General features: G+C 55.4%; 12 protein-coding genes across 12 annotated transcripts; 6 read left to right on the top strand and 6 right to left on the bottom strand.

The window, feature by feature from the left end:
* Positions 1 to 191: 191 nt before the first annotated feature.
* On the top strand, positions 192 to 824 carry LTR77_002264 (uncharacterized protein; the record flags this gene model as incomplete). The annotated part of the gene is made up of 3 exons (XM_064799523.1): positions 192 to 329; positions 378 to 680; positions 741 to 824. 3 exons carry the CDS (start codon positions 192 to 194, stop codon positions 822 to 824), a joined length of 525 nt encoding a protein of 174 aa, XP_064662278.1.
* Positions 825 to 2,141: 1,317 nt separating this feature from the next.
* Positions 2,142 to 3,101, top strand: LTR77_002263 (uncharacterized protein; the record flags this gene model as incomplete). The annotated part of the gene is made up of 4 exons (XM_064799522.1): positions 2,142 to 2,290; positions 2,340 to 2,423; positions 2,562 to 2,696; positions 2,756 to 3,101. 4 exons carry the CDS (start codon positions 2,142 to 2,144, stop codon positions 3,099 to 3,101), a joined length of 714 nt encoding a protein of 237 aa, XP_064662277.1.
* Positions 3,102 to 5,160: 2,059 nt separating this feature from the next.
* On the bottom strand, positions 5,161 to 8,054 carry TPS3 (Trehalose-6-P synthase/phosphatase complex subunit; the record flags this gene model as incomplete). The annotated part of the gene is made up of 2 exons (XM_064799521.1): positions 5,161 to 7,972; positions 8,023 to 8,054. The coding sequence occupies 2 exons, from the start codon at positions 8,052 to 8,054 to the stop codon at positions 5,161 to 5,163; spliced, it is 2,844 nt and encodes a 947-aa protein (XP_064662276.1).
* A 1,430-nt stretch (positions 8,055 to 9,484) lies between these two features.
* On the bottom strand, positions 9,485 to 10,960 carry PCL7 (cyclin-like protein interacting with PHO85; the record flags this gene model as incomplete). The annotated part of the gene is made up of 2 exons (XM_064799520.1): positions 9,485 to 9,721; positions 9,776 to 10,960. 2 exons carry the CDS (start codon positions 10,958 to 10,960, stop codon positions 9,485 to 9,487), a joined length of 1,422 nt encoding a protein of 473 aa, XP_064662275.1.
* A 1,002-nt stretch (positions 10,961 to 11,962) lies between these two features.
* On the bottom strand, positions 11,963 to 12,706 carry PRE3 (Proteasome subunit beta type-1; the record flags this gene model as incomplete). The annotated part of the gene is made up of 2 exons (XM_064799519.1): positions 11,963 to 12,627; positions 12,679 to 12,706. The coding sequence occupies 2 exons, from the start codon at positions 12,704 to 12,706 to the stop codon at positions 11,963 to 11,965; spliced, it is 693 nt and encodes a 230-aa protein (XP_064662274.1).
* Positions 12,707 to 13,078: 372 nt separating this feature from the next.
* Positions 13,079 to 14,079, top strand: bem46 (bem46 protein, variant; the record flags this gene model as incomplete). The annotated part of the gene is made up of 3 exons (XM_064799518.1): positions 13,079 to 13,173; positions 13,231 to 13,869; positions 13,926 to 14,079. The coding sequence occupies 3 exons, from the start codon at positions 13,079 to 13,081 to the stop codon at positions 14,077 to 14,079; spliced, it is 888 nt and encodes a 295-aa protein (XP_064662273.1).
* A 1,818-nt stretch (positions 14,080 to 15,897) lies between these two features.
* Positions 15,898 to 17,227, top strand: LTR77_002258 (uncharacterized protein; the record flags this gene model as incomplete). Its single annotated transcript, XM_064799517.1, has 2 exons — positions 15,898 to 16,146; positions 16,397 to 17,227. 2 exons carry the CDS (start codon positions 15,898 to 15,900, stop codon positions 17,225 to 17,227), a joined length of 1,080 nt encoding a protein of 359 aa, XP_064662272.1.
* Positions 17,228 to 17,726: 499 nt separating this feature from the next.
* CHA1_1 (catabolic L-serine/threonine dehydratase) lies at positions 17,727 to 19,036 on the top strand (the record flags this gene model as incomplete). Its single annotated transcript, XM_064799516.1, has 2 exons — positions 17,727 to 17,803; positions 17,884 to 19,036. The coding sequence occupies 2 exons, from the start codon at positions 17,727 to 17,729 to the stop codon at positions 19,034 to 19,036; spliced, it is 1,230 nt and encodes a 409-aa protein (XP_064662271.1).
* An 88-nt stretch (positions 19,037 to 19,124) lies between these two features.
* Positions 19,125 to 20,072, bottom strand: RAM2 (CAAX geranylgeranyltransferase alpha subunit; the record flags this gene model as incomplete). The annotated part of the gene is made up of 1 exon (XM_064799515.1): positions 19,125 to 20,072. The coding sequence occupies one exon, from the start codon at positions 20,070 to 20,072 to the stop codon at positions 19,125 to 19,127; it is 948 nt and encodes a 315-aa protein (XP_064662270.1).
* A 712-nt stretch (positions 20,073 to 20,784) lies between these two features.
* Positions 20,785 to 22,099, bottom strand: LTR77_002255 (uncharacterized protein; the record flags this gene model as incomplete). The annotated part of the gene is made up of 7 exons (XM_064799514.1): positions 20,785 to 21,141; positions 21,197 to 21,284; positions 21,344 to 21,618; positions 21,712 to 21,723; positions 21,778 to 21,797; positions 21,855 to 21,969; positions 22,088 to 22,099. 7 exons carry the CDS (start codon positions 22,097 to 22,099, stop codon positions 20,785 to 20,787), a joined length of 879 nt encoding a protein of 292 aa, XP_064662269.1.
* Positions 22,100 to 23,245: 1,146 nt separating this feature from the next.
* Positions 23,246 to 24,824, top strand: LYS21 (homocitrate synthase lys21; the record flags this gene model as incomplete). The annotated part of the gene is made up of 3 exons (XM_064799513.1): positions 23,246 to 23,343; positions 23,399 to 23,977; positions 24,029 to 24,824. The coding sequence occupies 3 exons, from the start codon at positions 23,246 to 23,248 to the stop codon at positions 24,822 to 24,824; spliced, it is 1,473 nt and encodes a 490-aa protein (XP_064662268.1).
* Positions 24,825 to 25,646: 822 nt separating this feature from the next.
* LTR77_002253 (uncharacterized protein) lies at positions 25,647 to 26,580 on the bottom strand (the record flags this gene model as incomplete). The annotated part of the gene is made up of 3 exons (XM_064799512.1): positions 25,647 to 26,094; positions 26,148 to 26,282; positions 26,351 to 26,580. The coding sequence occupies 3 exons, from the start codon at positions 26,578 to 26,580 to the stop codon at positions 25,647 to 25,649; spliced, it is 813 nt and encodes a 270-aa protein (XP_064662267.1).
* Positions 26,581 to 27,280: the final 700 nt, after the last annotated feature.

The raw sequence follows: 27,280 nt of genomic DNA, 5'->3' as shown, positions 1-27,280 counted from the left end.
ATCTTGATCGAAATATGGAGATCGGGTTATCTCAGAGAGGTGAAGTCCGAAGCGGAGTAGGTTCGCAGTTCGCAGGGAAAGTCAAAGCGAGACCGACTTCACTTCTTTCTTGGTGGTCCAAGCGGAGATGAAATAACATCCTTTCTCTGACTTCGCTCTTTGGATCACGACAAGGTCGCATAGAAACGACCATGGCTCTGATATCTGCCTTCACGATCATTCGCGCCATATCGCTGTTCCACCTCACAGCTGCCTACATCTTCCTCACCAGCCCTAGAACAATCGCGGATCAAAATGTCGTCTACGTGCTGGGAGAGGCGATCAGAGTAGTATGTGCCAGCTAAGCATCTGCATGTATCCTGTACTGACTTCTGCAGCCACATGTGACATCTCTCGACAAGCCAAACGAAGCATCAGCCTTTATAGCGATACTGTTCGCCTTCATCGGCCTTGCGGACCTCACGGCAGCGTCGCTCAATGAAGAGATTGCGATCGAGTACTGGCTGTCCAACGTTCCTGTCCGGCTACTGTTCCTCTTCGGCTTAACTGGCTACGTCTACCTGTTCAAGGAGGATGGCTTGCTCGGCTCTTCGGCTATCCGCCAGGAAGGCGCTGGCGAGCTCATCAGAAATAGTATGGTCTTCACATGGGCCTTCGTTGAGACTGCTGCTTGGTTCTGGGTGAGTCAGACAGTTCTATCGTCGTGTGGTGGTGTTCCTTGTTTGCTGACCCTCGCCCAGATCTTCACAAGTCTCCGAGACGAGAGGCGGGAGATGGTGCGACGGCGGCTGGAGAAGTTGCGCGCGGAAGAGGACCGGCTGTAAAATGGTGAAAGCGCGGCCAAGTGCGTTTAACACACGTACGACCACGCCTGCAGGCAGATCACAAGCCGTCATCCTCCTTTGCGCACAACGCGTGACACTGAGTGTGTGCTTGGATGCAGTGATGTTGTACGTCAAACTGATGGGTGAGAGGGTTCTCCGAGAAACTATCAATTTCCAAGGACTGCGCGGCGCTCGAAGACCCTCCTATCCTTGTTCCGATGACCGAGACGTCTGCTGACCTTCCTACCCATCACCTTAGGCCCGCGGCCGCAGGCGTGTGCGAGCATCGACTGTAGGGCTGTGACTACTGAATTCTCCGTCTGCCCGTTGTTTAACAACCGCGAGTTCAGTCGAGTAGCATGAGTTAATTCTCGGAGGACGTTTTTGGTAAGGCCAGAGACTCAAGAATGTGGCAGAGGGTCGGCGTTGGGTGACGATAGCGTTATGTGCAGACTGTTTTGGTTCAGGGTCATGCTCTTGCGATCATGCCTGTCCTTTTTGCTCAGGTGCTGAAGACATAGATAACTTTCCGTCCTACTTACACTCATCAGAGTTCGTACGATTTCCGTTTGGACCACGGAAGGCGAGCCTTTGGCACCCGCATGCCCGGGCAGTATACAACACGCTGTCTGAATGGACTTTGAGCCAACGATTGTTCGAGACATTTTATAGACGACGAGCATTGCATTCCTACAGTTCCCTTCGTGATCTTGTAAACGCCTTCGGCCCGGCATGTATCAGTGGGTTTGCTGGATGCTGTAGGAGTATGGCTCGGTACCGCCTTGAAGATAATAAGGGTAGTCATAGCTGATCACCGGCCATGGATACGTATATGCTACCGGTACTCCGTGCCTCACAACCAGTCCGTAGGCACTGTTAACGAATACCGTCATGCAACCAAGAAAACGTTTCCTTCGGGTGAATGTCGGCGATGGTTTGGCCCCATCATCTCCACGGGCACTTTCAGCCTCTTCAGGGGAACACCCTATTTTGAGCGCTCTGTAGATTGGCACCGCATACCCGTCACGCCACACGCGTGATGGAACCGCTGTCGCGTGTCTTGGGGATCAATAGAGCCCGTGGATGAAACGGTAGGTCAGTTTCTGCGTCTTCACATTCCTTCAGTCTTCTCTCCTCGATTTCTACCGCGCATATTGCTTGCATTGCGTATACGACAAGACCACGAACGATCCAGAACCTCCAACGAAACGAGCCAGCAAGAATAGAATCACAGGACGAACAGAAGTTTTGGAGACAGGCAAGAGCCAAAGCACGACCGACTGCCCTACTGCAAGACCATATACCAACGGGGACAAGATGCAAGGCCACATATGGAAGAAGAGGGTCCTGATCCCCTTCTGGGTCATCCAGATACTCATATGCTTGGTCTTCATTCTTGCGGCTGCGCTAGGGCTGTATGTGGTGGACAACGTGAACGCCGATGCGGCTGTCGAAGCAGCGCTGAAGTAAGGCAAGCAAACGTTGCATGCTTGATGGAGACTGACGAGATCTCAGCACTGGAGCCGCAGTCGACTTGACCTTCGCATTGCTCACAATACTCTTTGACGTCGCCGAGATGATCATGATGTGTATGCACAGGTACGTACCCTGAGAGGAAGCACACTTCCTGTGCTGTTCACGAAACGGTGGTTTATGCTACCCAGAACCAACCCATGGACTTCTCGACCCTGAGTGGTGAACGCTGGAAACATTTGCTGACAAAAGTGCTATTCACAGGCTCCACCCAGTCACGTTCATTGTGTTTCAATGTATTAAGTCCGCCATTTGGACTGCATTCTTGCTCCTGACAATCTATGCGGCCGCCGTCAGTTCCACAACTGGGCTGACAATATTCTTGGTGGTGGTGCTATTGTACGTTCAACAATGCTTCCTCGCAAGGCTTGAATCGCAGCTAACGGCGCGTGATACAGCTTGACCTGCATGGGCCAGCTCATCTACGGCGCCACGATTGTCCATCGACACCGCAAAGGCACCCTCTACCGCGGCAACTACTCACTGGCTCAGGGAGGAGGGCAGACAGCATACACAGGCGCCGCACCAGCACCAGCACCATACGCACCACAGACCGGGACCTACGCAGTGCCGCATCCCGATCCCTTCCGGAACCCGTCTCAGACATCTTTCGGAGGCCCATCGCCTTACCAATCGACAGCACAGCAACCGGGTGTTCCTCCGTTTCCGCAGGGGGATTACTACCACCCGCAGAGCGGACAGCAGTCCTACGAGATGCATGGGACGAGCCAGCGGTATCATTGAGATGTAAAGATTGAATTTTCAGCTGCGAGCGTCAAAGCGAGGTAGATCATCATCTGCGACTGTGCATTGGTCGAGGTCCCACCGAGGTATTCTCACTGCAACGGTACCGCAATCAGCCCAGCAATCAAAGATTATCGCAGTGTCTGGAGCCCATCATACTGTTCAAAATCTGTCTTCTCAATCTTTCAGGTGTGCTCTGCTGCATGGGAACGAGCGCTTAAGGAGTCGGCGCGAGAAGCACCGCCGCGCAAGCAGCCTGGCACGTCCCGAACGCCGCATTGCACGCGATGATAGTCGCTGGAGCGGTGGCACCAAGAGTTGCTCCCCAGGTCTGCAAGCATGAAAGCAGAAAGAGTCAGCATGTCACGAGCACAGAACAAGGTCTCAGCCTTCGAGATGGACTCACGAAACCCGCGGCGCCGTAGCACGCCGTGACCACCGCAGCGCATCCTGCCTGGCAGACTCCGTAGGCTGCTGGCCCGGCGTTCCCACATGCTGTCATGGAGAGGAGGAGGAACGGGATGGTGGTGGCCAGCATGACCGGAGAGTTCTTCTTTGAGAGCGACGGTCGGATGGGCTTGGTTTGGAGAGGTTTAGTTTGAGGAAGGAGCTAGAGGCCAAGTCAGCGATGGGTCTGATCTGGCTGACGGATGGTGGGAGAGTACTGACATTTGTCCTGATGGCAAGTTCGCGTTCTCCCCACGAGCAGTGGCGTGCTTCTGGAGGGTTGCTGAGGGACACTCCCTGCAGCTACGTGGCCTACTCTTATTGGATATCCAGACCTACTGCTGCTTGCTCAAGGCAGCCACTCTCTCACCGGTCTCAGGAGATCATTGTCCACGCTTCCGGCACTAGTCTAGGCCTTCGAGATAGCTGAGGGGGCTAAGGGGGTCAAGTCTCGTCAGCGATGGCTCTGGCCTTGTTGGCCGATGGTTGGAGACTTACCTTGATCGTGCTCGTGGTCTCGCCCTGACTGACGCTTGATGGTCCTCTGCTGGAGGAACGCTGGGAGAGGCATTCTGTGCATAAGCCTCCTTGCCGTACATGTGCAAATCCAATTACTTGCACAAGGTAGCAGGTCTGAAAGGTCCTATCACAAGGCTTCTAGAATCAAATCGCCCCCATCACCATCATTCTCTTACTCCTCGCTAACGATGCCTGCTCCTACGAGTCCGTACTCATACTCAACAACTTCAATATGGACGGGTTCAATGGAATACACGACCGGAGCGTACTCAACCATCTCAACCCCCCTGTCCGCACGCACAGCATCCACAGCAGCACCGTCAAGCTGGTTAGCACAGTAGCAGAGTCCATGGCGTCTTGTTTCGGGAAAGACGTGGCTGATGCTGGACTCCAGATCCGTGGCATTGCCGAGCGCCAGCTTGTGTCGTTCGAGCGAGTACCCTTTTTCGAGGAAGATGCAATGGCTTCCTGATTCCCGGCTGGGGAGCTCGCACGAATACAAGGGAGCTTCGTGCTTGTTTGTGAAGCCACGGAGTGGTGGGTTAGACCCACGTCGCTCGAGACGACTGGAGGGTGTGAAGATAGGGATTGCCGTGAAGAGGACCAGCAATGTGACGACCACCGCGGCCGCGCTGGCAACTATGAGGAGCCGCCGCATGGTTTTTGGTGCGAGAGGTCGTGTTGGAGACGGTCGTCTTCAATCAGCGTTCGAGGTATGCAAAGTGTCAGCCGCTTGTAGTGAGGACAACTGTTTGGAGGGACGAGTGACAAGCAACGCAATCCTCCCAGGTAACCTCAAGCCGATCATTGAATAGGATCGTAGCGTATAATGAGCAGCCCAGGATCCGAAGTTGAATCATCACATCATGTCTTTCAGCTTCCCTCCGCAACTGTCTGTGAAGCAAGTCTCTATCAAGCTAAAGCACACAATCGTGTAGCAGCCATGCATCCCTGGGGTATCATGCCAATCAAAACCGGCAGAAAGACGATCTATACCCACCAAACGCCATACGACGCCATAGCCATGCCCTTCCGGAGCGCCGGCGCTCATCTCTCCCCTCGTCCCCGTGCCCATCCTCTCACCTCCACCACCTCACTGCCCAGACACCCTAGCTTTCCTCGGACTATTGAAGTAATCCACCGGCGCCGAATCGAACGAGATCTTTCCCAACTTCTGCAACACTCCCAACAACCCCGTCGACCCCTGCGTCACAGCCGCTTGCGCCTCGGTGTTGCGCCGCCCGACTGAGACGGTGAAGACGTCGCGGACTTCCTTGTCCTTGCCGAGCTGATTGGCCCAGCGGAACACGACTTCGTCTTCGCGGTCGTCGCCGGCGACCATCAAGAAGTCGACGGGCGAAGAGCCGCCGCGGGAGCTCTTATCCTTCAGCGTGTTGTAGGCGTTGGTAGCGGCGGTGCCTTTGCTGAACTCCACTTGCTCGATGAGGACGGCTTTGTTGATAGGCACGGCGTGAATGCTCATGTTCTGGAACCCGCTGTTGATCTGGTCCGCGCAGTCGCCGCCGGTGCGGATGGCAGCTTCCTGGTCCTCGACTTTCTCGTAGCGGAACAGGGTGCTGCAGTGGCGTTCTTCGATGTAGCTGCCTTCCATACGCTCGTGGTAGTAGTTGAGGACAGCTTGCACGTCGTCCTTCCAGCGCTCGACGTCATCCATGTCGACCATCACTTCCCAGCCATTCGCGGGAACGCCGTAGCTGCGGACGAAGCAGCCATTCTCAGCGATGAGGCCGAGGCCGTTGGCGGTGCGGAAGACAGATTCGAGTTCTTCGGGCTTGCGGCCAGACATGATATAGACGGTGTTCTTGGGGTCGTTCATCAGGTCGTTGAGGGTGTCGACCACGCGAGTTGGAGAGGTGAGTGGAATGCCTTCGCGGGTCTTGTGTGGTGCGAGAGTGCCCTCGTAGTCGATGATGAAGACACGGTTGCCGGCGCGCTTGTACTTCTCGCTCACCGCGACAGTGGACAGCCGGGGCACAGAGGTTGAAGAGCGCTGGTTGTGTTCTTCGTGGACCTTGGCCAAGGCCTTGTCCAGCTGCCTTGCCCAGCGAGCACCGGTCTGCTCCATGATGACTGAGTGCATGGCCCTCCACCGATGTTCCTTCTCAGCGTCGGACATGAGCAGCGCAATCTTTATTGCGTCTGCCATCTTCTGGTAGTCCCACGGGTTGATAATGAGATGGTCCTTGAAGACAGCCGCGCTTCCAGTGAACTCGCTGAGGATAAGCGGACCATGCTTCTTGCTTCCCGCCTTGCCGTCCTGGCAGTAGATGTACTCATGACATGTCAGGTTCATGCCGTCCCGGAGTGCAGTAATCATCAGCACATCCGCGACCGACATGAGTGCCAGGTACTGCGAGGTCTCAATGTCTTGCTTGAGGAAGACGAGAGGCTGGTGAACTAAGCTTGAGTATTTGTTGTCAATGCGAGAGCAGATGTCTGAGACCGTTGTGATTAGCTCGCTCTGTTCGCTCGTGGAAGTGGCAACCTGAATAAGCACAGTCTTCCTGGCCAGATCCGGATACTTGTTGAGGAACAGCTCATATGCGAGCAACTTCTGGCGTACACCATGGACGTTGTCAAGCTTGTCTCGAGCCACGATGAGCAGCTTGTCCTTGTAGCGCTCGCCGATGTCGTCAATCCACTTCTGGACGTCCGGATCTTCGCGCGACTCATCTATAGCCGCAGGGTTGATGCCAATCGGAGCACTGGTGACATTGACGAAATGATCTTCGAGCTGGACGCCCTCGCTGGTCGTCTCCACCGTCAAGATCCTGCTGCACGTTTGCAGAAAGTGCTGCGCATACTCGTCGGTTTGGAAAGCGACGAGATTGGCACCAAGCATCCCTTCCAGTAGTTCCTTTCGAGTGGCGAGACAGCGGAAGATCTCCGATGATGGGAAGGCAGTGTGAAGGAAGAAGCCGATGGAGGCATCCGGTAACTTCTTTCTAACCATGCCAGGAACAAGCAGGAGGTGGTAGTCATGGACCCAAATAGTGTCGCCACGTTTGTAGCTCTCCACAATCTTGTCAGCGAAAGCTTGATTGACATTCTCGTAGAATCCCCAGCTGTGGTCCTCGTAGGCTTTGCTCTTCGGATGATCAGGGACCTGGTAATGGAAGATCGGCCACAGGATCGTCTTCGAGTAGTGCGTGTAGTGTCCGTCGAAGTCTTTGTCGCTTACGTAGACGACGCTAGACTGGTACTCATTGAGCATGTGGTCGTCGATGTTCTCGCGGGCGCTAGCTGGCAGAGCCTCTGTAGGGAAGCCGAGAGTGCCGATCCAGGATAGCTCGAGACTCTCCTCGCTAGCTAGCGAGCGCAGAGCATTGATAAGCCCTTCATTGCCCATCAATGCTGGCTCGACGGTCCAGGGTTTGTCCTCAAAGCCTCGCTCGTGGCTATGGTTGCGCGAACCTCGGGACTGCGGTGGTGAATAGGTTTTCTTCTTCGCCTCCTTCAACTTATCCTGTTTCAGCTGCTCATGGACCTTTGCGAAGTCGAGGATAGAACCAGAAGGTAGTGGGCCGGCGCGGGAACGTGGCTGGTTGTACACTGGATCCCGCGCCAACTCGTCCAGCTCGCTGCGTGCTAGTGATCGGGGGTCGCCAAGTTGCCGGGAGTGACGCCGGCTAGACTTCAGCGATTCAGAAGTGGCCAAGGGTGAAAAGAACTCCTGGGCAGCCGCTGTTGGTGTTAATGGAGGGGTCGGTCCATGGAAGAGGCTTGTCGTGCTTGGGCGAGTGGGCAGGTCGATGGTGGAGCTCCTTTGGACATCGAGGCGGGATGGCAATTCAGGAACTGATGTGTTGTGAGGAGGAGGTGGTGCTTCGGGGCTTGACGGCTGTTCATCTCCATCATAGAAGCGGAGTGTGTAGGGTTGGAAGCTGTAGAATTGTAAGAAAATGGGGCCAGAATGCGACTTCATTGTACTTACAGTGCCGCCACGTGAATGTGCGGTGTGGCCATAATGAAATTTTGTGTGCTGAAAGGAGGCGGCTTGACGTTGAAGTCGTTCCCGTGGTTGATCTCGAAGATCAGACTCGGTCTATGGTGTCAGCTACCCGTAGCGGCACCTTCACCAAGCCTCTGGATCCTCGAAGACCTCGAACGAGGTGAAGTTATGTTAGTGCAGGTTGAAGGAATCGTCAAGAAGGGACGCAGGCTCGTAGCTGCTCTTTGAAGTCCAACCTCCCTCACGTGCAGCCCAGCGATCACACGTCACTTTTGTGCTATATCAACACCGGTTCCACGTTCCCGCGGCTTGGGCCTGTCAGGCGAGGACAACTTGGTGAATGGGCTAGAAGGTGTCCAGTGTAGCGGTGCGATTCTGTTTATAGAGCGCGAGCATGCATCATTTTTGTATCATATGATAGGGAAGTCGCAGGGCAGCAATTTGGCAGCCACGTGAGCGCGCAGTAAGAAAATCTTCTTGTGATACCGCAGATACCTGTACCTTACTGATTACGTCAAGTCTTCTCCCGATTCATGACCATCTTGTGAGACTCCATGTGCTTGCTCGTGGGCATGGCGAGCAATGCGAGACGTATTTGTTGCTCCCATACTCTGGCCGTTGGACAGCTAGTGGCCCAGCAAACGGGGCAACTGCACTGTGCTCCGGAATGCGAACGATGCATCGCGCGGATGTAGCATGGATCAAGGGGAAGATACATAACCGTTGGAAGGCTCTGCGGTTGCACGCATGCGCCTCATTCCCGATCGATCGGGACGAGTTTCGGGCAACGTCGGCATCCGGGCGAACCGGTCACTCCCGATGAAATATCACAACAGCAAGGCTCAAACGCTTACTCTGCCCTGTATACAGTAGCACAGGCAACTCCAGCATCACAAAGATCAAACAGCCACCTCAATTGGCCCTGCTGCATTAGTCGAAAGTCGCAGCCAGCTCAGAGACCATGCTGTCACTGTCATACCAATATCAGGTCCTCAGAAAACGTGAAACTTCGACGAGAAGGCAACTCAGCCCAGAAAAAGAACCACCGTAATACGCTCAATCTAGAACCCTGCCTACCAGCCTGCCAATCCCCAACGCCACGCCCCCATTACCGCACCACCGTCATAAAAACAACTCTATGTGCTCCCACCCCGCCCTCAAAACTCGCTCAGAACATAACGCTGCACAAAGCAAACTTGGGTATTAGCACTACTCAAACAGCGCTGCAAAAGCCAGTAATGAAGAAGAAAAAGAAGCCCCTAAAACGCGGCGGGCAAAAGTCTATCGGTGTCTAGAAAAAAGGTCGTCTCGGGTATTCGGATGAAGTGAAGTCGAAGTCGCAAACGTGAAGAAGCCGTAGTCGTCGCCAGAGAACGCCGTTCGTGTCGTCGTTAGAATGTTTCCCAACCGTGCTGCAAGGCCAGGGGTGATGCTTCGAGTGTGCTCACGCAACCGCGCGAACAGTCGACGTGCTATCCGAAGAACTCTCACTCAGCGAACGCGCCTGCATGGCCTGCGCCTGCGCTGCGCGCTGCTGCGCCACGACTTCGCGGGCGTAGAACTCGACGAGCATAGTGCCGTAGGCTTCGATTTCCTCGACAGGGATGGAGAGGCGGAAGTCGTTGAGGAGCAGGAATTGGAGCTCGAGGTGGTTGAGTTCGGGGAGGGGGAGGCCGCCGACCTGTGAGGGTTGTTAGTGGATAGTTTGGGGGTGTGATGGTTGAGGTGTGCATACCTTCGCATATCGAGAATTCGTGTAGAAGATGTCGGAGAAGAATTTGCTGGCGCACGTCACCCCGGCTATGACCAGCCGGTGGATGTTGAAGCTGTCCACCACGAAGAAGTGCGAGAGGTTGTATGGGTCTGCTGTCGGCTCTTGTGGTATCGAAGGCGAGTCTGGCTGGTATGACCTGCTGTGAGGTGTCCCTGGCCGTCCATCGTGCTGTCCCTTCTCCAATCCGCCAGAAGCCGGCGGTGTCGCTGTCTGGGTACCCTGGGGTGTAGTAGCTGTTACTCCCTCCATCTGGTCCGTCAATGACTCGCTCGATCCGCCTGCGCTTCGATCTTGCTCCAATGCTGCCTCGTTTGCCTGCCGCAAAGACTGCATCGGCCCAGCATTGACCCTTTCCGTCATGCGATCAAAGTACACCAACAAACTCAGAAATACCTCGTAACTAGTGGGGCAGTACTTGTGGATGCGGCTCAGATAGCTCAGGATGGTGATGCTAGGCACGTTCTTCCCGTGGAATGCAAGGACGCTGTTCGTCGTTGGGTTCAGGTGTGCTGCGCCGTCCATCGCAGGCGGTTGGCGATGCAAATGCTCATGCTGCTGGTCGTTCGTAGTCGTGATCTTCGTCAGAAGTCCAGCGACCATCTCTATGATGTGCTCGACCTTCATGTCACTGATCTCGTATTGTGGCGCTTCGTCCTGCTGCCCCCGCGATCTTGACTGGCTGCGGCTGCTTATCTCAGAGAATGCGCCCATGTCTTGCGTCGCGAAGCTCTGGATGTGCTCCAAATCGCGCACTTTGATCTTAGCAGGCCGACCTTGTCGTGCATCTGCTGTTTGTGCTGTTGGGGTGTGCTGTCCTTCTGCAGCCGGCTGCAACGCCTCTGAGGGCGGGGCAGATACTGGCGCTAAAGGTGGCTCAGGCGCTTCCGTTGCGCTCTGTTCTGATGTTTGCGCGGGTGTCCGCGATGTCTGCTGGGAGGGCACATTCTGCTCTTGTGCTGTGCGCGAGGTCGATGAGCTCGATGCTCGCTGCCGGGAGGCGGACATAGGTGTGTCCGACCTCGTTGGCGTCCGGCTACGTTTCTTCGGAGGAGGTTCGGTGTCGTGCGCTCGTGGCGCTTCGTGATAGGCGAACTGGGAGTGACTGGGCCCAAAGAAGTTGTTCACCGCATCGAGTACAACCGACATGTTAGCTCGTCGACTGGTCCTGGGAGAGGTGTCTAGGACGAGGTGTAAGTCAGTTTCAGGTATTCCCACGAAGTCTTATTCAAAGTGAAGAGGCCTGAGGACAGGTGGAGTGTCGTGGTGTGGCTCGAGAACGAGGCTAATCTGGCCGGTTAACACGTGCCGCGCATGTGAATGTACCGCTGTACCCAGATCGTAATCGAAATTGGTCGTGTAGGTGTGATCATGCCCACGCGGTCGGTTATCCTCAATATCGCAACTCTTGCCCAAGTGAACCAGTGGTGGCGCTGATAACGAGGTCCTCGTCCAGAAAGCGGTCAAAAGATAGGGCATCCGGCTGGTCGTGCAAGAACGTCTCAACAACACGCGCAATCTTACAGACATACCTGGATCATGCCCGTCCGATGCAGCCTCTTCTGTGCTGCCGTGCTCAAGTCAATGAGACAGCTGCAATGCGTGGTATATGGGGAGTGGTATGGAGGAGGGAGACAAGTGTAGTTGTCGTAAGTGGATGCAAGAAAGCAGCAGCAGCAACCTCAACTCGATGGATCTACATCCCGCTTCCCTGCCGCAACAACGCTTGGCCCCGATGTCATTTTAGCTCTCAACACTAAATTGTGGCGTCCTGGAGATTACATGTGCATATGATAGATTTATCGTTCGCGTCTCCGTTTGATGGACTCGTATTGTTCGTTTGGCCACTTGTTGCATCGCGGCAAACCAGTCTGCTTCTTCGACCAGCAGCGTGGCAAGCCGTCATCCCGGGCTCGTGTCGTAAGCACCGCGGCCGTAGCGGGACTAGTTATGCAGGCTACATCCGTCGACAGGCATTGGAGCATCATAATCGGTTGGGTAGATGATTACCACCATAGAGTATATGCCATGTCCTATTGGTACACGATCGCAGCAAATGCCCATGCTTGAAATGCCGCTGCTGAACATCCCTCTACGCCCACGCCGAGCAGAATCATCCTTCGAGGACACCGTCTCTGACCAGAGAGGCGCCTATGGCTTGTCCGTCCCAGGCCCTTCGTAGTTGCGATCGGGCAGGTACAGATGCCTCGCAGCACCCTTCGCCGTCAGCACCACCATTCTGATCACACCGCCCGAGCTGCCATCCCACTTGATCGCCTCCTGCAGCGCACCTTTCACAAACGCAATGCCCTCCTGCTCCGACATGCCTTCTCGCCAGTTTGCGTCGCAGTAACCGTAGATGTAAGTCGATCCAGAGCCGCCGATAGAGTACGCCTGCTTGTGGAGCGAACCGCCGAGGGGAATCGCATACACCTGTCCGCCGTGTCTGTGGTCCCATCCCGCTATTATTATCCCCGCGCTCAGCGCATCCTTGTTGTCGTAGCACAGCTCTTGGAACAGCGCGGCTGCTGTTTGGGTGGTGGGAGGCTCGTCATTCGTCACGCCGTACATGCCGAGGTGGTACTGCACGATGTCCGCCACTGCCTGTGTGTCCGCTGCGGAGCCTGACCGACAGCACCAGATGGTGTCGTGGACTTGTGTGAGCTTGTCTGTGACTCGGTTTGCGATGTATGCGCCGGTGGTGGTTCGGCTGTCTGCGCCCAGTATCACGCCGTCTTTGAAGTTGATCGCCATGATGGATGTTCCGAGGTTCACTTCACCGCTCTTGAGGTGGTTCATGTCGATGTGGATGCCATCTAGGAATGTTAGTTGAGGCTCATTGCCGCCAATGAGCCTTCGCTACTTACCCTCACCCAGCATCCCCGTTTGCTGCATCTTTGCGCCTGGTTGTGGTGGTGAAGAATGTATAGTGGAGTCCGAAGTCGATTGTGATGTGCTTGTCGAGACGTTGGTTTGGTGTTTGACTGCCAGATGTCGAGAGAGGTGAGGTGATGTTAGTAGAGAGCTGTTTCAAAGACATCCAGTTTGCCAGGCCGAAGCTTGACGCGTTGGACCGCAGATGCCGAAGTTTCGCCGTTGCTGCTTCTCAATTTGTCCTCGACCTCCACCGCAACCACGACTCTCTAGAACAACTTGACGAACAACCGGAGTCGCATTTGAGTGACTGTTCATTGTGTAAAAGATCGAGCAACTGACCACGAAACCTGTTCCAAGCCTGCGGCTTCACACGGCGTTTGAAGACTTAGGATGGCTTCTGCTTTGTGGACTTGGGCAAGGTTCCCATTGTATTTCGGTGGTGGTCTCGTCAGCTTAGCGGGAGGCGCTTTGTATTATTGGCAGAAGTGCGTATCCGAGTCTATGTACGCCTCTGAAAACCCTTGACTGACCACCCATTGCAGTGAGATCATCTATCCTCGAAACATCCCACCAGGTGCCCGGACAGACGTCCCACGACCACCAGCAGTCGGCATCGAGGACTATGAAGAGCTCACCCTACCCACTTCTGACGGCGAGAGCTTGAGCGCCTTCCTCGTCCGCCCAGCGAACAAGGCCGCAGCAAGACCTGTGACCATTCTGACTTTCCATGGCAACGCTGGCAATATTGGCCACCGTCTCCCCATCGCCCGAATCCTGGCCAACGACATCCAATGTACGACTCTGATGCTGGAGTATCGCGGCTACGGCCTGTCTACCGGCAATCCTACCGAGAAAGGCCTGATGATCGACGCGCAAACCGGACTCGACTACATCCGCTCGCGGGACGATCTGAAAGGCAACAAAATCCTCGTGTATGGTCAAAGTCTGGGTGGTGCGGTCAGTATCGATCTCGTCGCCAAGAACAAAGGTACTGGCGACATCAAGGGTCTCATTCTCGAGAACACCTTCCTGAGCATAGCAAAGATGATACCAAGTGTGATGCCTGCTGCAAAGTACCTCACTCCGCTGTGTCACGAGCACTGGAAGAGTGAGGAGATGTTGCCGCAGATCACGGATATTCCAGTCCTGTTCTTGAGCGGGCTGCAGGATGAGATTGTACCGTGAGTGGCTTGTCTAAGTCAAATGGGACCTACTCAGCAAGCTTATCATTTCGCAGACCAGGACATATGAAGCAACTGTTCAAGCTCTGCCGAGCGAAGAAAGTCGTTTGGAAGGAACTACCGTATGGCGACCACAACAACACCGTCGGCGAGCGAGGCTACTTCAACCACATCGAAGAGTTCATCCAGGACCATGTCTTGAAGGGTTGAACGGTGTGCTGCTGCAGCGAAAGTGCTCTTGCAGAAGACTTCTTCCGCTCCGAGGAAGCTGAGCATTTCGTACAGCCATCCCTTCGGCGCACGGACGCGTGCTCAAAGAGAACTCGAAACTGCATCTTCTAGCCACGAACGTCGGTCTTGAACACGACAAGTCTCCCGACATGTCTTCACCCAGTGAGTCAATCCTTAAGGCAATTTTTCTCGGTCCAACTCACACGTTTCAGACGAATCCGGCTCAGAGCAGGGTTCGGAAGGCGAAGTCTACGAGGAGTATCAGACCGTGAAGGAGGCACCTTCCCCGAGAGCCCGAAGACACATCATTGGAGAACATAATCGACAAGGAGTCGCATAACCGGCTCCGCGGCGTTCTGAAGGAACTCATTCTGGCACAACCCGCAGCAAAGGATTTCATCGAGCAACGCCTCACCACCACGATCACCAATTCGAAGAGAAAGCGAAGGGCTAACGAGATGTGCGTCAACTGCGACTCAGACTACAACGTCAGTGAGAATGTGGTGGGATGCTGCGTGTATCACCCGGGTACGCCCAGCTCATTGGTCGCTCCAAACGTTTACACTGAGACATAAGCAGGCAAGAAGGAGCCTGATCACGATCACGATTGTTGGGCCGACGCCGACAATGAATGGGAATACCCAACTGAAGAGGAGTTCCCGGAAGCCTTCATTTACGACTGTTGCGACCGCCATGGGGATGAAGATGGATGTATTGTCTCGAGGCATGTGCCGAAGGGGAACAAGGTCGCACGTCTGAGGGTCGAGGGAAGAGTGTCTGACTTGCTTACTTGACCGAAGCATCCATTTCGAAGATACAATGTTAGGACTCGGCGAGCTCTGCCTGCCTAGACCCAGCGGAGCAACGCTACAGTTTCTGTATGCCCTCAAAACAGAATATCGATACGCCTCTGAATGCGATGGAGTTTTCAACACCAATCGTGCAAGCCTTCATCAACTTCCAATTGCAAAGATCCTCTCCGGGCGATCGCAGTGCGCGGACACTATCGAAAGCCACCACACATTCATTCTGCTTTCGGCGCTTCGCGGCTTGATATTGATACACAACATACAGTTCCGTGGCACCAGGGCGTTTCGTTCCGCAGCAGTGGCTAAATCGATCAGCGAGATCTTTTCACAGCTAACACTCCAGCCATTACCCAGAAGAGCCTGAAACCTACCCGACTCGAGTTGTTTTGAGAGCTGGACTTCACACAACACCGATATGTCTCCGTCTCGTAAGCCGCCATGCGAGCCCTGTGGTATTTGAGTTACTGACCTTCCGGCTGGTAGCAGAAGTTCCCGCAAACTCTACGGGCCTCCACACAAACCTTGCAAAGCAGCGAAAACGCCACTCAATCAGCCAAAGACATGCGATCGCCAGAAGCGCGAGAGGTCACTCTGGACACTGCCATTGACGAAGCAGCAGAGTGGCGAGTACGTTCTGTGCTCAGAAGGCTGGTTCGCTCACAGCCAGCGGCGCATCGCTTCATCGGAGAACTTCTAACCGCCCCAATTGCTGGCTCTCAAGACAAGAAGCGGAAGCGCTATGAGATGTGCGGTAATTGCGGAGGCGACTATGCTGTGTTGCATAACTGGGTGGGAGCTTGTCCATTCTATCATCCAGCCATGTTCGCAATCATACATCTGCAGATTCATCGTGCTGAGCGTGGCAAGGCGAGCTCGAAGAGGATAGAGACCATGATGCTTGGGCGGACGTGGAGGATGGGAGCTCTCCAAGCCCTCCGGATGAAGAAGAATTTTCTGGTGCTTTTCTGTGGACTTGCTGCTGGGAGAGATGGGACGAGCCTGGTTGCGTGGCATCGAAACATATGCCGGAAAGCCAGAGTTCCGTCAAGCGCGCTCGCAATTCATGGTATGCAAGCTGGATGACCAGGTCACTGCCATCTTCTCTGACAGGAGGGAAGAAACATCTGTCCATGGCCTCAGCATGATGACCACCATGCCGCACAGCGGTTTCGAGCGGCCGACACGATCTCCTCCTCCCACCAGCTTGATCTGGCCTCCGCTCAAGTACGAGACTATTGTCTGCTGACTGGAGAGTGTGCAGTGGTGAATGGGTGACACTGAGACATTCACAGCGAACAGCGAGCATGTGCAGTTTCTCCGCTACCTTCAGTGACTTCCACGACTGAAGTGTGATTGCCGCGCATGCCTATCGCAACGGAGAACTTTCAGTGAATGCCACTTGAGCGCAAACGGCAGGAAAGAACGTTCTAGCGAAAAACCTCTTCTCGATCCACGACCTCACATCACGGCCAACGATCTCACATCAGGCTCAGCCACTTCACACCAGCTTCTATGCTTTGAGCGCCCGGGAAATGCAGCATGAAACCTCACATCACGAAGAATCGCGCGACGCAGTGTTCGATCTCGTAGACCCGCAGCACGAGGGCTCTCACGACAACTGGTCTCACAAAGGCGAGTCTCATTGCGAAAACCCTCACCACGAGGAATCGAATACCGCGACAACATCACATCACGTGCACGTGCAGAACGAAGAGATGCAGGAGGAAGAATTGCAGCGTGCGGATTCGCGGTCAGGGCGCGCGGACGAGGCAGACGGCGAGCAGGACAGCGACAGCGACAGCAGCACGCCAGAGCCGGAACCCCAAGAAGTCACGGTAGATGGAGCCATCGACACAGCACCACTCTTCAACGCTCGGGTCTGCTTGATGAACCTTGCCCATACATTCCCAGAAGCGCACAACCTCATCAAAGAGTACCTCACTCTACCCATCCCAGGCTCCGACGATAAGAGGCAGAAGGCCTTCGAGTACTGCGGCCACTGCGGCAGTGACTACCCGGTCGCCCAAAACGAAGTCGGAGAGTGCTGCTACCACGACGGAAAGTTGGAACAAAAACCATACGCTGATGCTGTGATCCGGTCGCAGCTTATTTGGAGCGACGCGGCTTACCGGAGAGGCTTCCGTACCCATCTGGTTGACGATAAGAAGTATTGGACTTGCTGTCAACAAGAAGCGTCCGAAACCGGCTGCATTGAAGACAAACACACCCCAGAGAGCCAGTGCGAAGAGAAGCATGTACGCACCTGCGCAGAAGGATGTGTGAACTTCGAGTGTCCGATGGCCGTGAAGAAAGCCTGACGATAACGACGCATCATCTGATTAGGACGACACGTTGTCTGGCCGGATGCAACTCCTCATCTGACGGGAAACGAAGGGAGTCTCAACCAGGGTGAAGATAGAAAGTCTAGGGTAATGATACCGTAACCGCGAGCCCGTTTTGGAGAGCAAGTCCCCGGTTTCTAGGCGCTTATCGGCGGCTTTCCGTACCTGCGTCCAGCGGGCATCTAATCTCGACTTCTGGTCTGCAAAGAGCTTTACTTCAACCCTCGAGTCCACATTCTCCATGGAGTCAAAGATCCCACGGGGTGTTGTCGCGATAAGGGTGTTTTCGGAATGATGAGGGTGTTGGGGAGATAAGTAACAATGGTTCGTTGCGTTCGTTTCTGCGTACATGTAATCGTGCGATCAACCACTCTTGCCTTCTCGCTGCTCATTGTATCTTCTTTCTGTCTTCTGCCTGTCTACATATATTCTTCCGCCTTTCTATATCTCTTCGCCAGCAAGAGCCGCAGTCACAATGGCCATCAAAGACAAGAAACCCTGGAACACCACCCCTCTGATCGAATCCTCCGTCCTATCAGAATCAGCAGGATGGTACGATTGCACTTCCTCTTCCCCCTTCCCCCAAACCTGCCATCACGGCACGATGAAACCAGCCTACTAAACCGTAGAAGCAGAATCTTCCTCAAACTCGAAACGCTCCAACCCGGCGGCTCCTTCAAATCCCGCGGCATCGCCAACTTCTGCCTCCGCGCGCTCAAACGCTCCCCGTGCCCCGATAGAGTGCACTTCTACAGCAACAGCGGCGGCAACGCCGGCATCGCCGCCGTGCACGCTGCCAACTTTTTGGGGAGGCCGTGTACGGTCGTGGTGCCAGTGACGACGAGCGATGTCATGGTTGCAAAGATCAAAGCTGCGGGCGCGCAGGAGGTCGTGCAGTACGGCTGTGGACTGAGGGAGAGCGAGACGTATTTGCGGGAGGTGGTGATGAAGAAGGCGGAGGCGAGGGGAGAGGAGGGCGTGCATGTTATGCCGTATGATCATCAAGACATCTGGGACGGGAACGCGACGATGATCGAGGAGGTGCGGGAGCAGATGGAGGGGATGGGGGAGCAGGCGCCGGAGGTCGTGGCGTGTAGTGTTGGGGGTGGGGGGATGTTGAACGGGGTCTTGCAGGCTATGGAGAATTTGGAGGCAGAGGGGGCGGACGGGTGGGAAAGGACGCAGGTGCTGGCTATGGAGACGTTGGGGGCGGATTCGTTGGCGAGCTCGTTGGAGAGGGGCGAGCATTCGACGTTGCCCGGGATTACGTCGCAGGCGAAGACGCTCGGGGCGGTGAGGGTGTCGGATCGGACGTATGAGCTTGCGTCTAGGCATCAGGCGTCGGGGAAGGTGAAGAGTGCTGTGTTCACCGATGCAGAAGCGGCGATGGGGTGCTGGCGCTTTGCGGATGACGAGCGGATCATGGTCGAGCTCTCGTGCGGCGTTACGGTGGCGCTGTGCTACGGTGGGAGATTGGAGCGAGCATTGGGCAGGCCTGTACGTCCAGATGATAAGGTCGTGCTCATCGTCTGCGGCGGCCATGGTGTGACACTGGGTATGATTGACCAGTGGAAGCGGGAGTTTGGCGACGTCGACGCCGACGTATCGATGGGTGGCAACGATGACAGTGTGCCCAGCGCCGTCACTGCACACGACGACATGAAGACCAGTGGCTACACGAACGGCGCCTTGAACGAATGGACTCCGCCGCAGACTCCACCAGACACTGGCTACCTCGAAGATGGAAACGTACCGAGCGCAATGACTGCTCCCGTAGCAGCGTAATGAGACTTGATAGCATTGTATAGCAACATCGTGACCCTGGGTATCTTCCTTTCCAACGCCGATTCCAACTTTCCCTCTTCCTCCACGCTCAAGCCGCCGCACTAGGCAGCCCAAGCATCCCCTTCCGATACTCCCAATAATTCCTCCTAACCGGGTCATACGTCTCCATAAGCATATCCAACGCCTCCCCCGCCCTCTCCCTCCCGCCCTCCTCCTCCGCCAAAATCTCCGCCATCAAATCCAACGCATGACTCGACCTCACCTCCCCCCCATCCAAACCCGCAAACTGCCCTGCGAACTCCTTCAACTCCCCCAACCGCATCCCGCCCTTCCTCACCACCCCCCTCAAATAACTCCACCCACACAAATTCTGCGGCGCCCTTCCAATCTCCCGCTTCGCAAACCCCACCTCCCTCTCCCTCACCCCCTCATCCCCCTTCACACCCTCCACCCCCTCCACCCCCTCCCCTTCCCGCCCATTAACAACAAACCACCGATGGTTCCACGCAGAATTATTCCTCACATCCCTCCTAATCAACCCCTCCGTGAACTCCAACTCCCCCTTCTCCCACAGCCCAAACCGCTTCACCATCCACTGCCGATAACTCCAGACGTGATAATTCTTCGCATCCCGCTCAAACATCTGCTCCACGAACTCCGCTTCTCCCTCGCTCTCCCCGAGCCGATCCACGATCAACATCCGATGATGCCAGATCTGGTAGTTCTTCTGATGATCCAACGCCGTCTCGTTCAACCACTCCAACTCCTCGTGCAGATCCGCGCTCAGAGCGAAGAGCGTCTCCGCGCGGTAGAGCCAGACGGTGTAGTGGGCGGGGTTCATGTCGATGAGTTCGGCGGTGAGCAGGAGGACGCGGGGAGAGTGCTCCGAGAGCGCCATCACGGCGCGGAGGTAGGACATGGTGGTGGCGTATTCTTCTGTGTAGGCGATGGCGGCGAGGGGGTGGTCGCCGCCTTCGTCGGTGGGGAGGGGGGTGAGGTCGGCCCAGAGGGGGGAGGTGAAGTCGATGTTGCCCATGTTTGTGGGTGGGAGGTGGAGGTGGAGTGGGTGTTGTAAGTTGTGGGAAGAGAGTTGTTTCAATGGAGAGGGATGTGGGGTTGTTGTTTGGCGGAGAACAATAGCAAGCTTGAGTTGACGCTTTCACATGCACGACATGCACTTCGCTAAGACAATTACCTCATTGATCTAGCAAATACTAGCCCAGACATCACCGTAAGTCTACATCCTCGCAAAGAAGTGATCAGAAAGCATCCACGACCTCACCTCATCACGCTCAATCGAAACATCGGGTATTGTTTAATCATATATTTCCAATTCATGCCTTGCCTGCTGCTAACGCTACCGAGCTAATTAACAACCAGACAACATAAGGTAGAGACCGTGAGGGTTAGGTGACATTCCGCCCTTTGCAAGACCGTAGTCTGCAATCAAAAAAAGACACACACAACGCACCAGACGCAACACCGGGTAATCTGCTTGCAAAAACCAAGGAGGACGTTTGGCACGGCACTTCGAGTGCGCCGCGCTTGACGGGGGGTTGACACGCTGTACTGAGGAAAAAGTCTGCTCCGTTCATCTTCGTGCGCCATATCAGCTTGGGGAATACTTCGTAGTGGTTTCTTGCTCAAGCATCGTGGACCATTCGTTCTTAGACCTGCTGCTTCATCACGCCTCCTGCATCTGCTCTTCGTACCTCATCCGCCTACCACATCTTGCCCGAAGTTGGCATCTAAGACGCAGGTGCCGCCTCAGCCTCCGTAGCTGCCGGCTTGTCTGCCTCAGGTGCCTTCTCCTCGCCCTTAGCGGCCTCACCGGCGGCAGCGGCATCTGGCTCTCCACCATCCGATGAGGTCCAGAGGGTGAGGTTGTCGCGGAGCAACTGCATGATGAGAGTGCTGTCGCGGTAGGACTCCTCGGAGAGGCTGTCGAGCTCGGCAATGGCGTCGTCGAAGGCTTGCTTGGCGAGGTGGCATGCGCGATCTGGTGAGTTCAAGATCTCGTAGTAGAAGACCGAGAAGTTCAGGGCGAGGCCGAGACGGATGGGGTGGGTTGGGGTGAGCTCGGTCTGGGCGACGTCGGTGGCGTTCTGAGGGTGAAGTCAGTGAGCGGTTCATGCGATAGCATTGGGAGTGTAGTCATACCTTGTAAGCATCGTGCGCAGCGGTGGCAGCGGTCTTGCGCTTCTCGCCAGATGCAAACTCGGCGAGGTAGCGGTGGTAGTCTCCCTTCCTGTTGTGTCACTTCATCAGTACATGCCGTCATTTGTCGTGTCATCTTGCTGCACGCACATCTTGTGGTAGAACACCTTGCTCTCACCGGTCTCCGCCTTTGGGATCAAGCTCTCGTCGAGAACGTTGAGCACATCCTCACAGACGCCCTCAAGCTCGGCCTCGATCTTCTGACGGTATTCGCGGATGATGCCGACATGCTTCTCAACGCCCTTGGCCTCCTCTTTCTGCTCGATGCTGGAGATGATGCGCCAGGAAGCACGACGCGTGCCGACCACGTTCTTGTAGGCGACCGAAAGCAGGTTGCGCTCGTCGACCGTGAGCTCACCACCGATCTGTTACATATCGTTAGTCTTACAGCTTGGGGATGGGGATTTGTTATCGCAGGGCGTTATCGCGTGGCTGGAACGCTGAGGGTGCTGTCGTACCTTTGCGACTTCCTAATCACATGTCAGTATTGAGAATTGCAATTTCTGGTCTGGAAGTTCACACACCTTCATGTAGCTGACCATCTCTGCAGTACTGTGTATTAGCCCTGGTGCGACCACAGATTAGACGGCGGATGACGTACCATCGTAGCGCTCGGCCTGTTCGCACAGCCGCGCGAGGAACGTCTTGCTATCGTCTGAGTTAGTGGCCGTCTGGGACGTAGTAAATTCGTCTGTCGGCATGGCGTACCTCTCACGCTGTGCACAGTTGAGGTCAGCATAGTGTTCAGCAGCGACAAGATGCGATTGAGGCATTTGTTGGGAAGAAGACATATTGACGCGGCAGGCAGCGGTCTGGACGTGGATGGGAACTCACCTCGTTCGCCATGGCTGTTGTTCTGTTCGGTTCGGTTCTGTTTGCGACTGGGTTGGTAGGAGTGTTGGTGGTGGGGTGATTCGCAGAAGTGGTGAAGAGGTGCTTGGAGAAGGTGTGGTTTGTTGTGATAGAGGCTTGCTCGCAATTGCTCGACCCGAGCCGAGCGCAGCTGCCAAGACTTGAGGTAGCGTGGCCGGTGAAGGAAACAACGACAACGACACTGCAATGCGCGTCGTACACCTAGGTGTCCCCTGTTTCTCCTACGGGAAGATAGTCAACGGTCCGGCAACCTCGTAATACACAAACACTGAGCCGCGGTGTCTGCGAGGAGAAGCCGTTTCCTGTTGTTGTTGGGGGAGCTGTTACATCTGACGCCCACCGGTGAATGTGACGAGTTCTATGGAATTCTCTTGACGACTTCTTATATTACGCCCTATGGAAGACAAGCGAGTACTGCAGCGCAACGAGACACCGTTGGGTCGTTGGGCATTTGTCAATCATCACCGACGGACGCTACCCTCTAGAGACACGTTGCACGGGTGGGAGGGGGAGGAGCGCGTCTCGTTGACGGATAACAGTACTGCTGTACCTGACTCCTGGCATACTTGATCTGGGTAGACCTGTATGTCGCAACATACAACATCCTCACAATGTATGTCTTTGCACAAGCATCTGGATATATCGTCCTGTGAAATGCTGCATTCCCCGCGCGTACTATGCCCATGTTCTTCTCTCAACGAGCTTTCAACTCCGTGGCTGTCAAGACCCTCTTCGGACTCGTACTTTTAGGATGGCCACGGAGTAGGTTACATGCAGTATCGTCGGGATTCACTCGAAGTCGCTCAGTTCTTACGAGCACGTGCCTCCTGCATTCACAAGCCGGGATCGGCCCCCGCCTTCTCCTTCGTTCCTTCCAATTTTTCAGCGTTTCTCCGTCATTTGCACCGGGGTCGGGACTCGCTGCTCGGAGAGCTTGCTCACTTCACATTTTCTCTCTCTGCCATTGACTCACTTCTTCACTACATAACCCATATTACATCAACCTCCAACTCACCATTTCTGACCGTCTTCCATTCCAACCACCTCCCTTCACACCCACACCAACTCATCTCCCGGAAGAGCGACGTCATAGCCCAAGCGACAACCGATCACGCAACCATGTGCCCGGCACCAGACGGCGAGGTCAATGGACACGTGAACGGTAATGGTGTTGCGAATGGCACCAACGGCACCAACGGCAACCACGACGGCTTCAGGTACACTCGCCAAGCAGAACAATGCGCGAGACATGCTTCCTAACCACCCCCACAGAGCAATCCCAACACACCAAGCCTCGCGCCCACAGTCCAGCAACCCCTACGCACCCGTCCAAGACTTCCTCAGCAATGTCTCCAAGTTCCAGATCATCGAGTCGACATTACGAGAAGGCGAGCAGTTCGCCAACGCCTTCTTCGACACCGAGACCAAGATCAAGATCGCCAAGGCGCTGGACGACTTCGGCGTGGACTACATCGAACTGACTTCTCCCGCCGCGAGCGAACAGAGCAGACTGGACTGCGAGGCGATATGCAAGCTCGGTCTCAAGGCCAAGATCCTGACGCACGTGCGATGTAATATGAGCGATGCCAAATTGGCGGTGAGCACGGGTGTGGATGGCGTGGATGTGGTTATTGGCACGAGCAGCCATTTGATGGAGCATAGCCATGGCAAGGACATGACGTACATCAAGAACACTGCGATTGAGGTGATTGAGTATGTCAAGTCGCAGGGCAAGGAGATTCGGTTCAGTTCGGAGGACTCCTTCCGGAGTGATCTGGTGGATCTCCTCACCATCTACAGCGCGGTGGATAAGATTGGAGTGAACAGGGTCGGTATTGCCGACACTGTTGGGTATGCATCACCATCCAGCCGTCTTCCTATTCCAAGCTAATGTATTTGCAGCTGCGCAACCCCCCGCCAAGTCTACGACCTCGTCCGCACGCTCCGCGGCGTGGTGAGCTGCGACATCGAAACCCACTTCCACAACGACACCGGCTGTGCCATCGCCAACGCCTACTGCGCCCTCGAAGCCGGCGCGACCCACATCGACACGAGCGTCATCGGCATCGGCGAGCGCAACGGCATCACGCCCCTCGGCGGCCTGATGGCGCGCATGATCGTCGCCGACCGCGACTACGTCAAGTCCAAGTACCGCCTCGAAAAGCTCAAGGAGATCGAGGACCTCGTCGCCGACGCCGTCGAGATCAACGTCCCCTTCAACAACTACATCACCGGCTTCTGCGCCTTCACCCACAAGGCCGGCATCCACGCCAAAGCCATCCTCAACAACCCCTCCACGTACGAGATCATCACCCCCTCCGACTTCGGCATGAGCCGGTACGTGCACTTCGCCTCCCGCCTCACCGGCTGGAACGCCATCAAATCCCGCGCGGAGCAGCTGGGGCTGCAAATGAGCGACGCGCAGATCAAAGCCGTGACGCTCAAGATCAAGGCGCTGGCGGACGTTCGATCCCTGGCCATCGACGACGCGGACAGCATTATCCGGAATTTCCACTTTAACCTGTCCGCGGACAAGGAGCAGCCGCTGCTGTCGCTGACGGATGAGGAGAAGAAGGCTTTTGCCGCCAAGGAGAAGGAGTTGAGCAAGGAGGGGGAGAAGAGGGAGATTGATGCCGAAGCTGATCAGGAGGCGGAGCAGCCGGCTGCTAAGAAGAGTCGGGTGGCTACTGCTTCGTAGGAGATGAATTTTGCGAGTGTGGCATTATGCAGGCGTTTATGCTTGGGACTGTGGTACTAGGTTTGGCAAAAGCTACATCGGAGGCTTGTTGTACGTCTGTAGTTTGACAGTCGGGCTAGATGAAATGGCTACATGATATTTTCTGAGATCTGTGCATTCCGTTTCCTCTTCAGATGTATACCCTGTGCACGTGAAGAAAGCTGATAGATCGCCATAACAAGTAAGGTATATTGGTGACAAGCGAAAGAACGTTTCACCGTGACAACCTTGGAAGGCAGTTAGCCTGGCCGGTCGCGAAGCACAGCGTCGATTTGGTAATCACCTCCCAACACAAGGCAGCGGCGCCACCTGAAACGCCAGACACGCCGTCTCGTACCGCCCGCCTTGCTTGTCCGTGATGGTGTTGGTGTTGCAACTGCCTCCCATATCAGCGCTTCATCCAAACGCCTTCCCCCAACCCCGTCACAGTACAGGGGGGAGGCACTTACTTGTCAATAGCGCTCATAAGCCCCCGCTTACACTCGTGATACCCAATCACCGTCCTCATATTCGCAGATCCGCACGCGGTGCTATCTTGGTTCAGGATTAGAGAGATGGAGATATCGATGTTCCCGCCGCATGAGCCAGGGGTTGGAGGGCTCGTAAGTACTGTTTCTCGAAGTCAGCGGATTTCAGTCAAAGTGAGTGACGGATATGGTGAGACGGAGGGGAGGGGGAAGGAAAGTCTTACTAGTTTGATGCAACGCTGACGCTGCCGTATTCGTCGGGTATGTAGTCGAGGATGGTGCCGGCGTGCTTGGTGCAGAACCATTCGATGGCGGACTAGGCTAGCGAGCGGTCGATGCCGTAGCATTCCATTGTGCTGGAGGCGGGGCCGAAGCAGGTTGTGGTTGTGTCGCGCTTTTCGATGTTGGCCAGGGGTTCAGGCTCTGAGGCTGGCGCTGGAGCTGGGAGTTTGTCGCCTGCGTCGGCCTCATCGGTTGGCTCAGCATCGTCGGCTGTGGTGAATTCGTGTTCGGCGCACTCGTCCGCGAACTCTGGGGATCCGAGCAGGGCCGCCCGAGCCGCTTGGTGCTCCTCTTCGGAAGCGTGGTACGTGAATGTCTCGATCGTAGAAGTGGCGTCCGCGTCCAGAGCCGCTGTGATGCGAGACGACTTTCCCACGATGTAGCCGCCAGGACATTCTTCCGGGGCGGTGTTTGTCATGATAGCGGCGCAGTAGTACATGTACCAGCCTCCCTTCTTGCCATTGACGCCCCCAGTGTTGCAGCTACGGTTTTGTTAGCCCAGCATTCTCGGGCCTCATGATGTGCTGGTGCTTACTCGTCAATGGGCGCCATGAAACTGTAGTAGCAACGGTCGAAGTCGAACATGAAGTCGTTGGTGTCGGACGTGCAGCCCGGTTGAAACCATTGGGGGATGACGCTCAGGGTGATGTGGGTGTAAGCGGACCACAGGCTAGAGTCGTTCGTGTTAGCATTGCCATTTGTAAATATTGGTATTCTGAGGATGTGAAATTGGCTTACTACGTGAAGCGAAGACCCGGAGCAGTGTCGTCATCCTTGGACATCATCCGGTTCATGTAGTAGTTGCAGGCATGGCCTACTGCAATGCCAGCGTCGAGTCGAGTGACTCCGTTGCCGCAGTTGTAACACCAAACGTAGGGCTCACTGCCCGCTGAGATGTCTGATGCAGCAGCCTTCGAGATCCACAGGACGAGGGCGGCGATGACCTGGAGCCACTGGAACCTGGCCATTGCGGTTGCGAAGTGCTGGGTGTCAAAGTATGCCTCTGCTGTACGTAGAGAAAGATGAGATGGTAGGTGGTTCAGTGGTGGCGGAGAAGTATGAGAGGACGTCGAAGGTACGGTGTGCCTCGAAGCAGCAAGGTTGGCTTGAAGAGATGGAAGGAGCGACAGAGCAAGACCTCACCTCTTGAATGTGCTCGACCATACACTGCTCACATTCACAGACTCTTGAGGACTTGCACTACACCCTGGTGTATGCGTGGCGCTTTTGTGAGATATACCATTGCGTTTCAGTGTCCACCTGATACCCTTTGTGCGATGGTCGACCAAGTTTGAACGCGACGCACTATCTGCACTTCTTCTTCCTTATCGTTGGATCCACTGTGGCCGAGTGAAGCACATGCACACGGTGCACACGATGGCGATTGTCAAGGGGACGAGCAGGACATCGGCCGCGGACGCTCTGGACAGCGCCCTTCCGCTCCGACCCCCCTAAGCATCACTATGCTCGTGAAGCTAGCAACGCGAACAGGATCATGATGACAATACAGCGGAACGTATGCGCGATGAGTTCGTAGAATGAAGTCCAGAAACAGCAGGCATGACTGGGTGGCTGCAAGGCTCGGCGTCCGACGACACCGAAGACGAATGCCTTGCGATTGGTTCGAACGCCTTTACGAGCATTGCTCGAGTCAACAACTCGGGTGAT

Source organism: Saxophila tyrrhenica (genome assembly GCF_035928015.1).
Source record: "Saxophila tyrrhenica strain CCFEE 5935 chromosome Unknown scaffold_3, whole genome shotgun sequence".
Lineage (NCBI taxonomy): Eukaryota > Fungi > Ascomycota > Dothideomycetes > Mycosphaerellales > Extremaceae > Saxophila > Saxophila tyrrhenica.
Note: the sequence above shows the minus strand (reverse complement) of the source record. Positions and strands in the feature narration are given on the sequence as shown.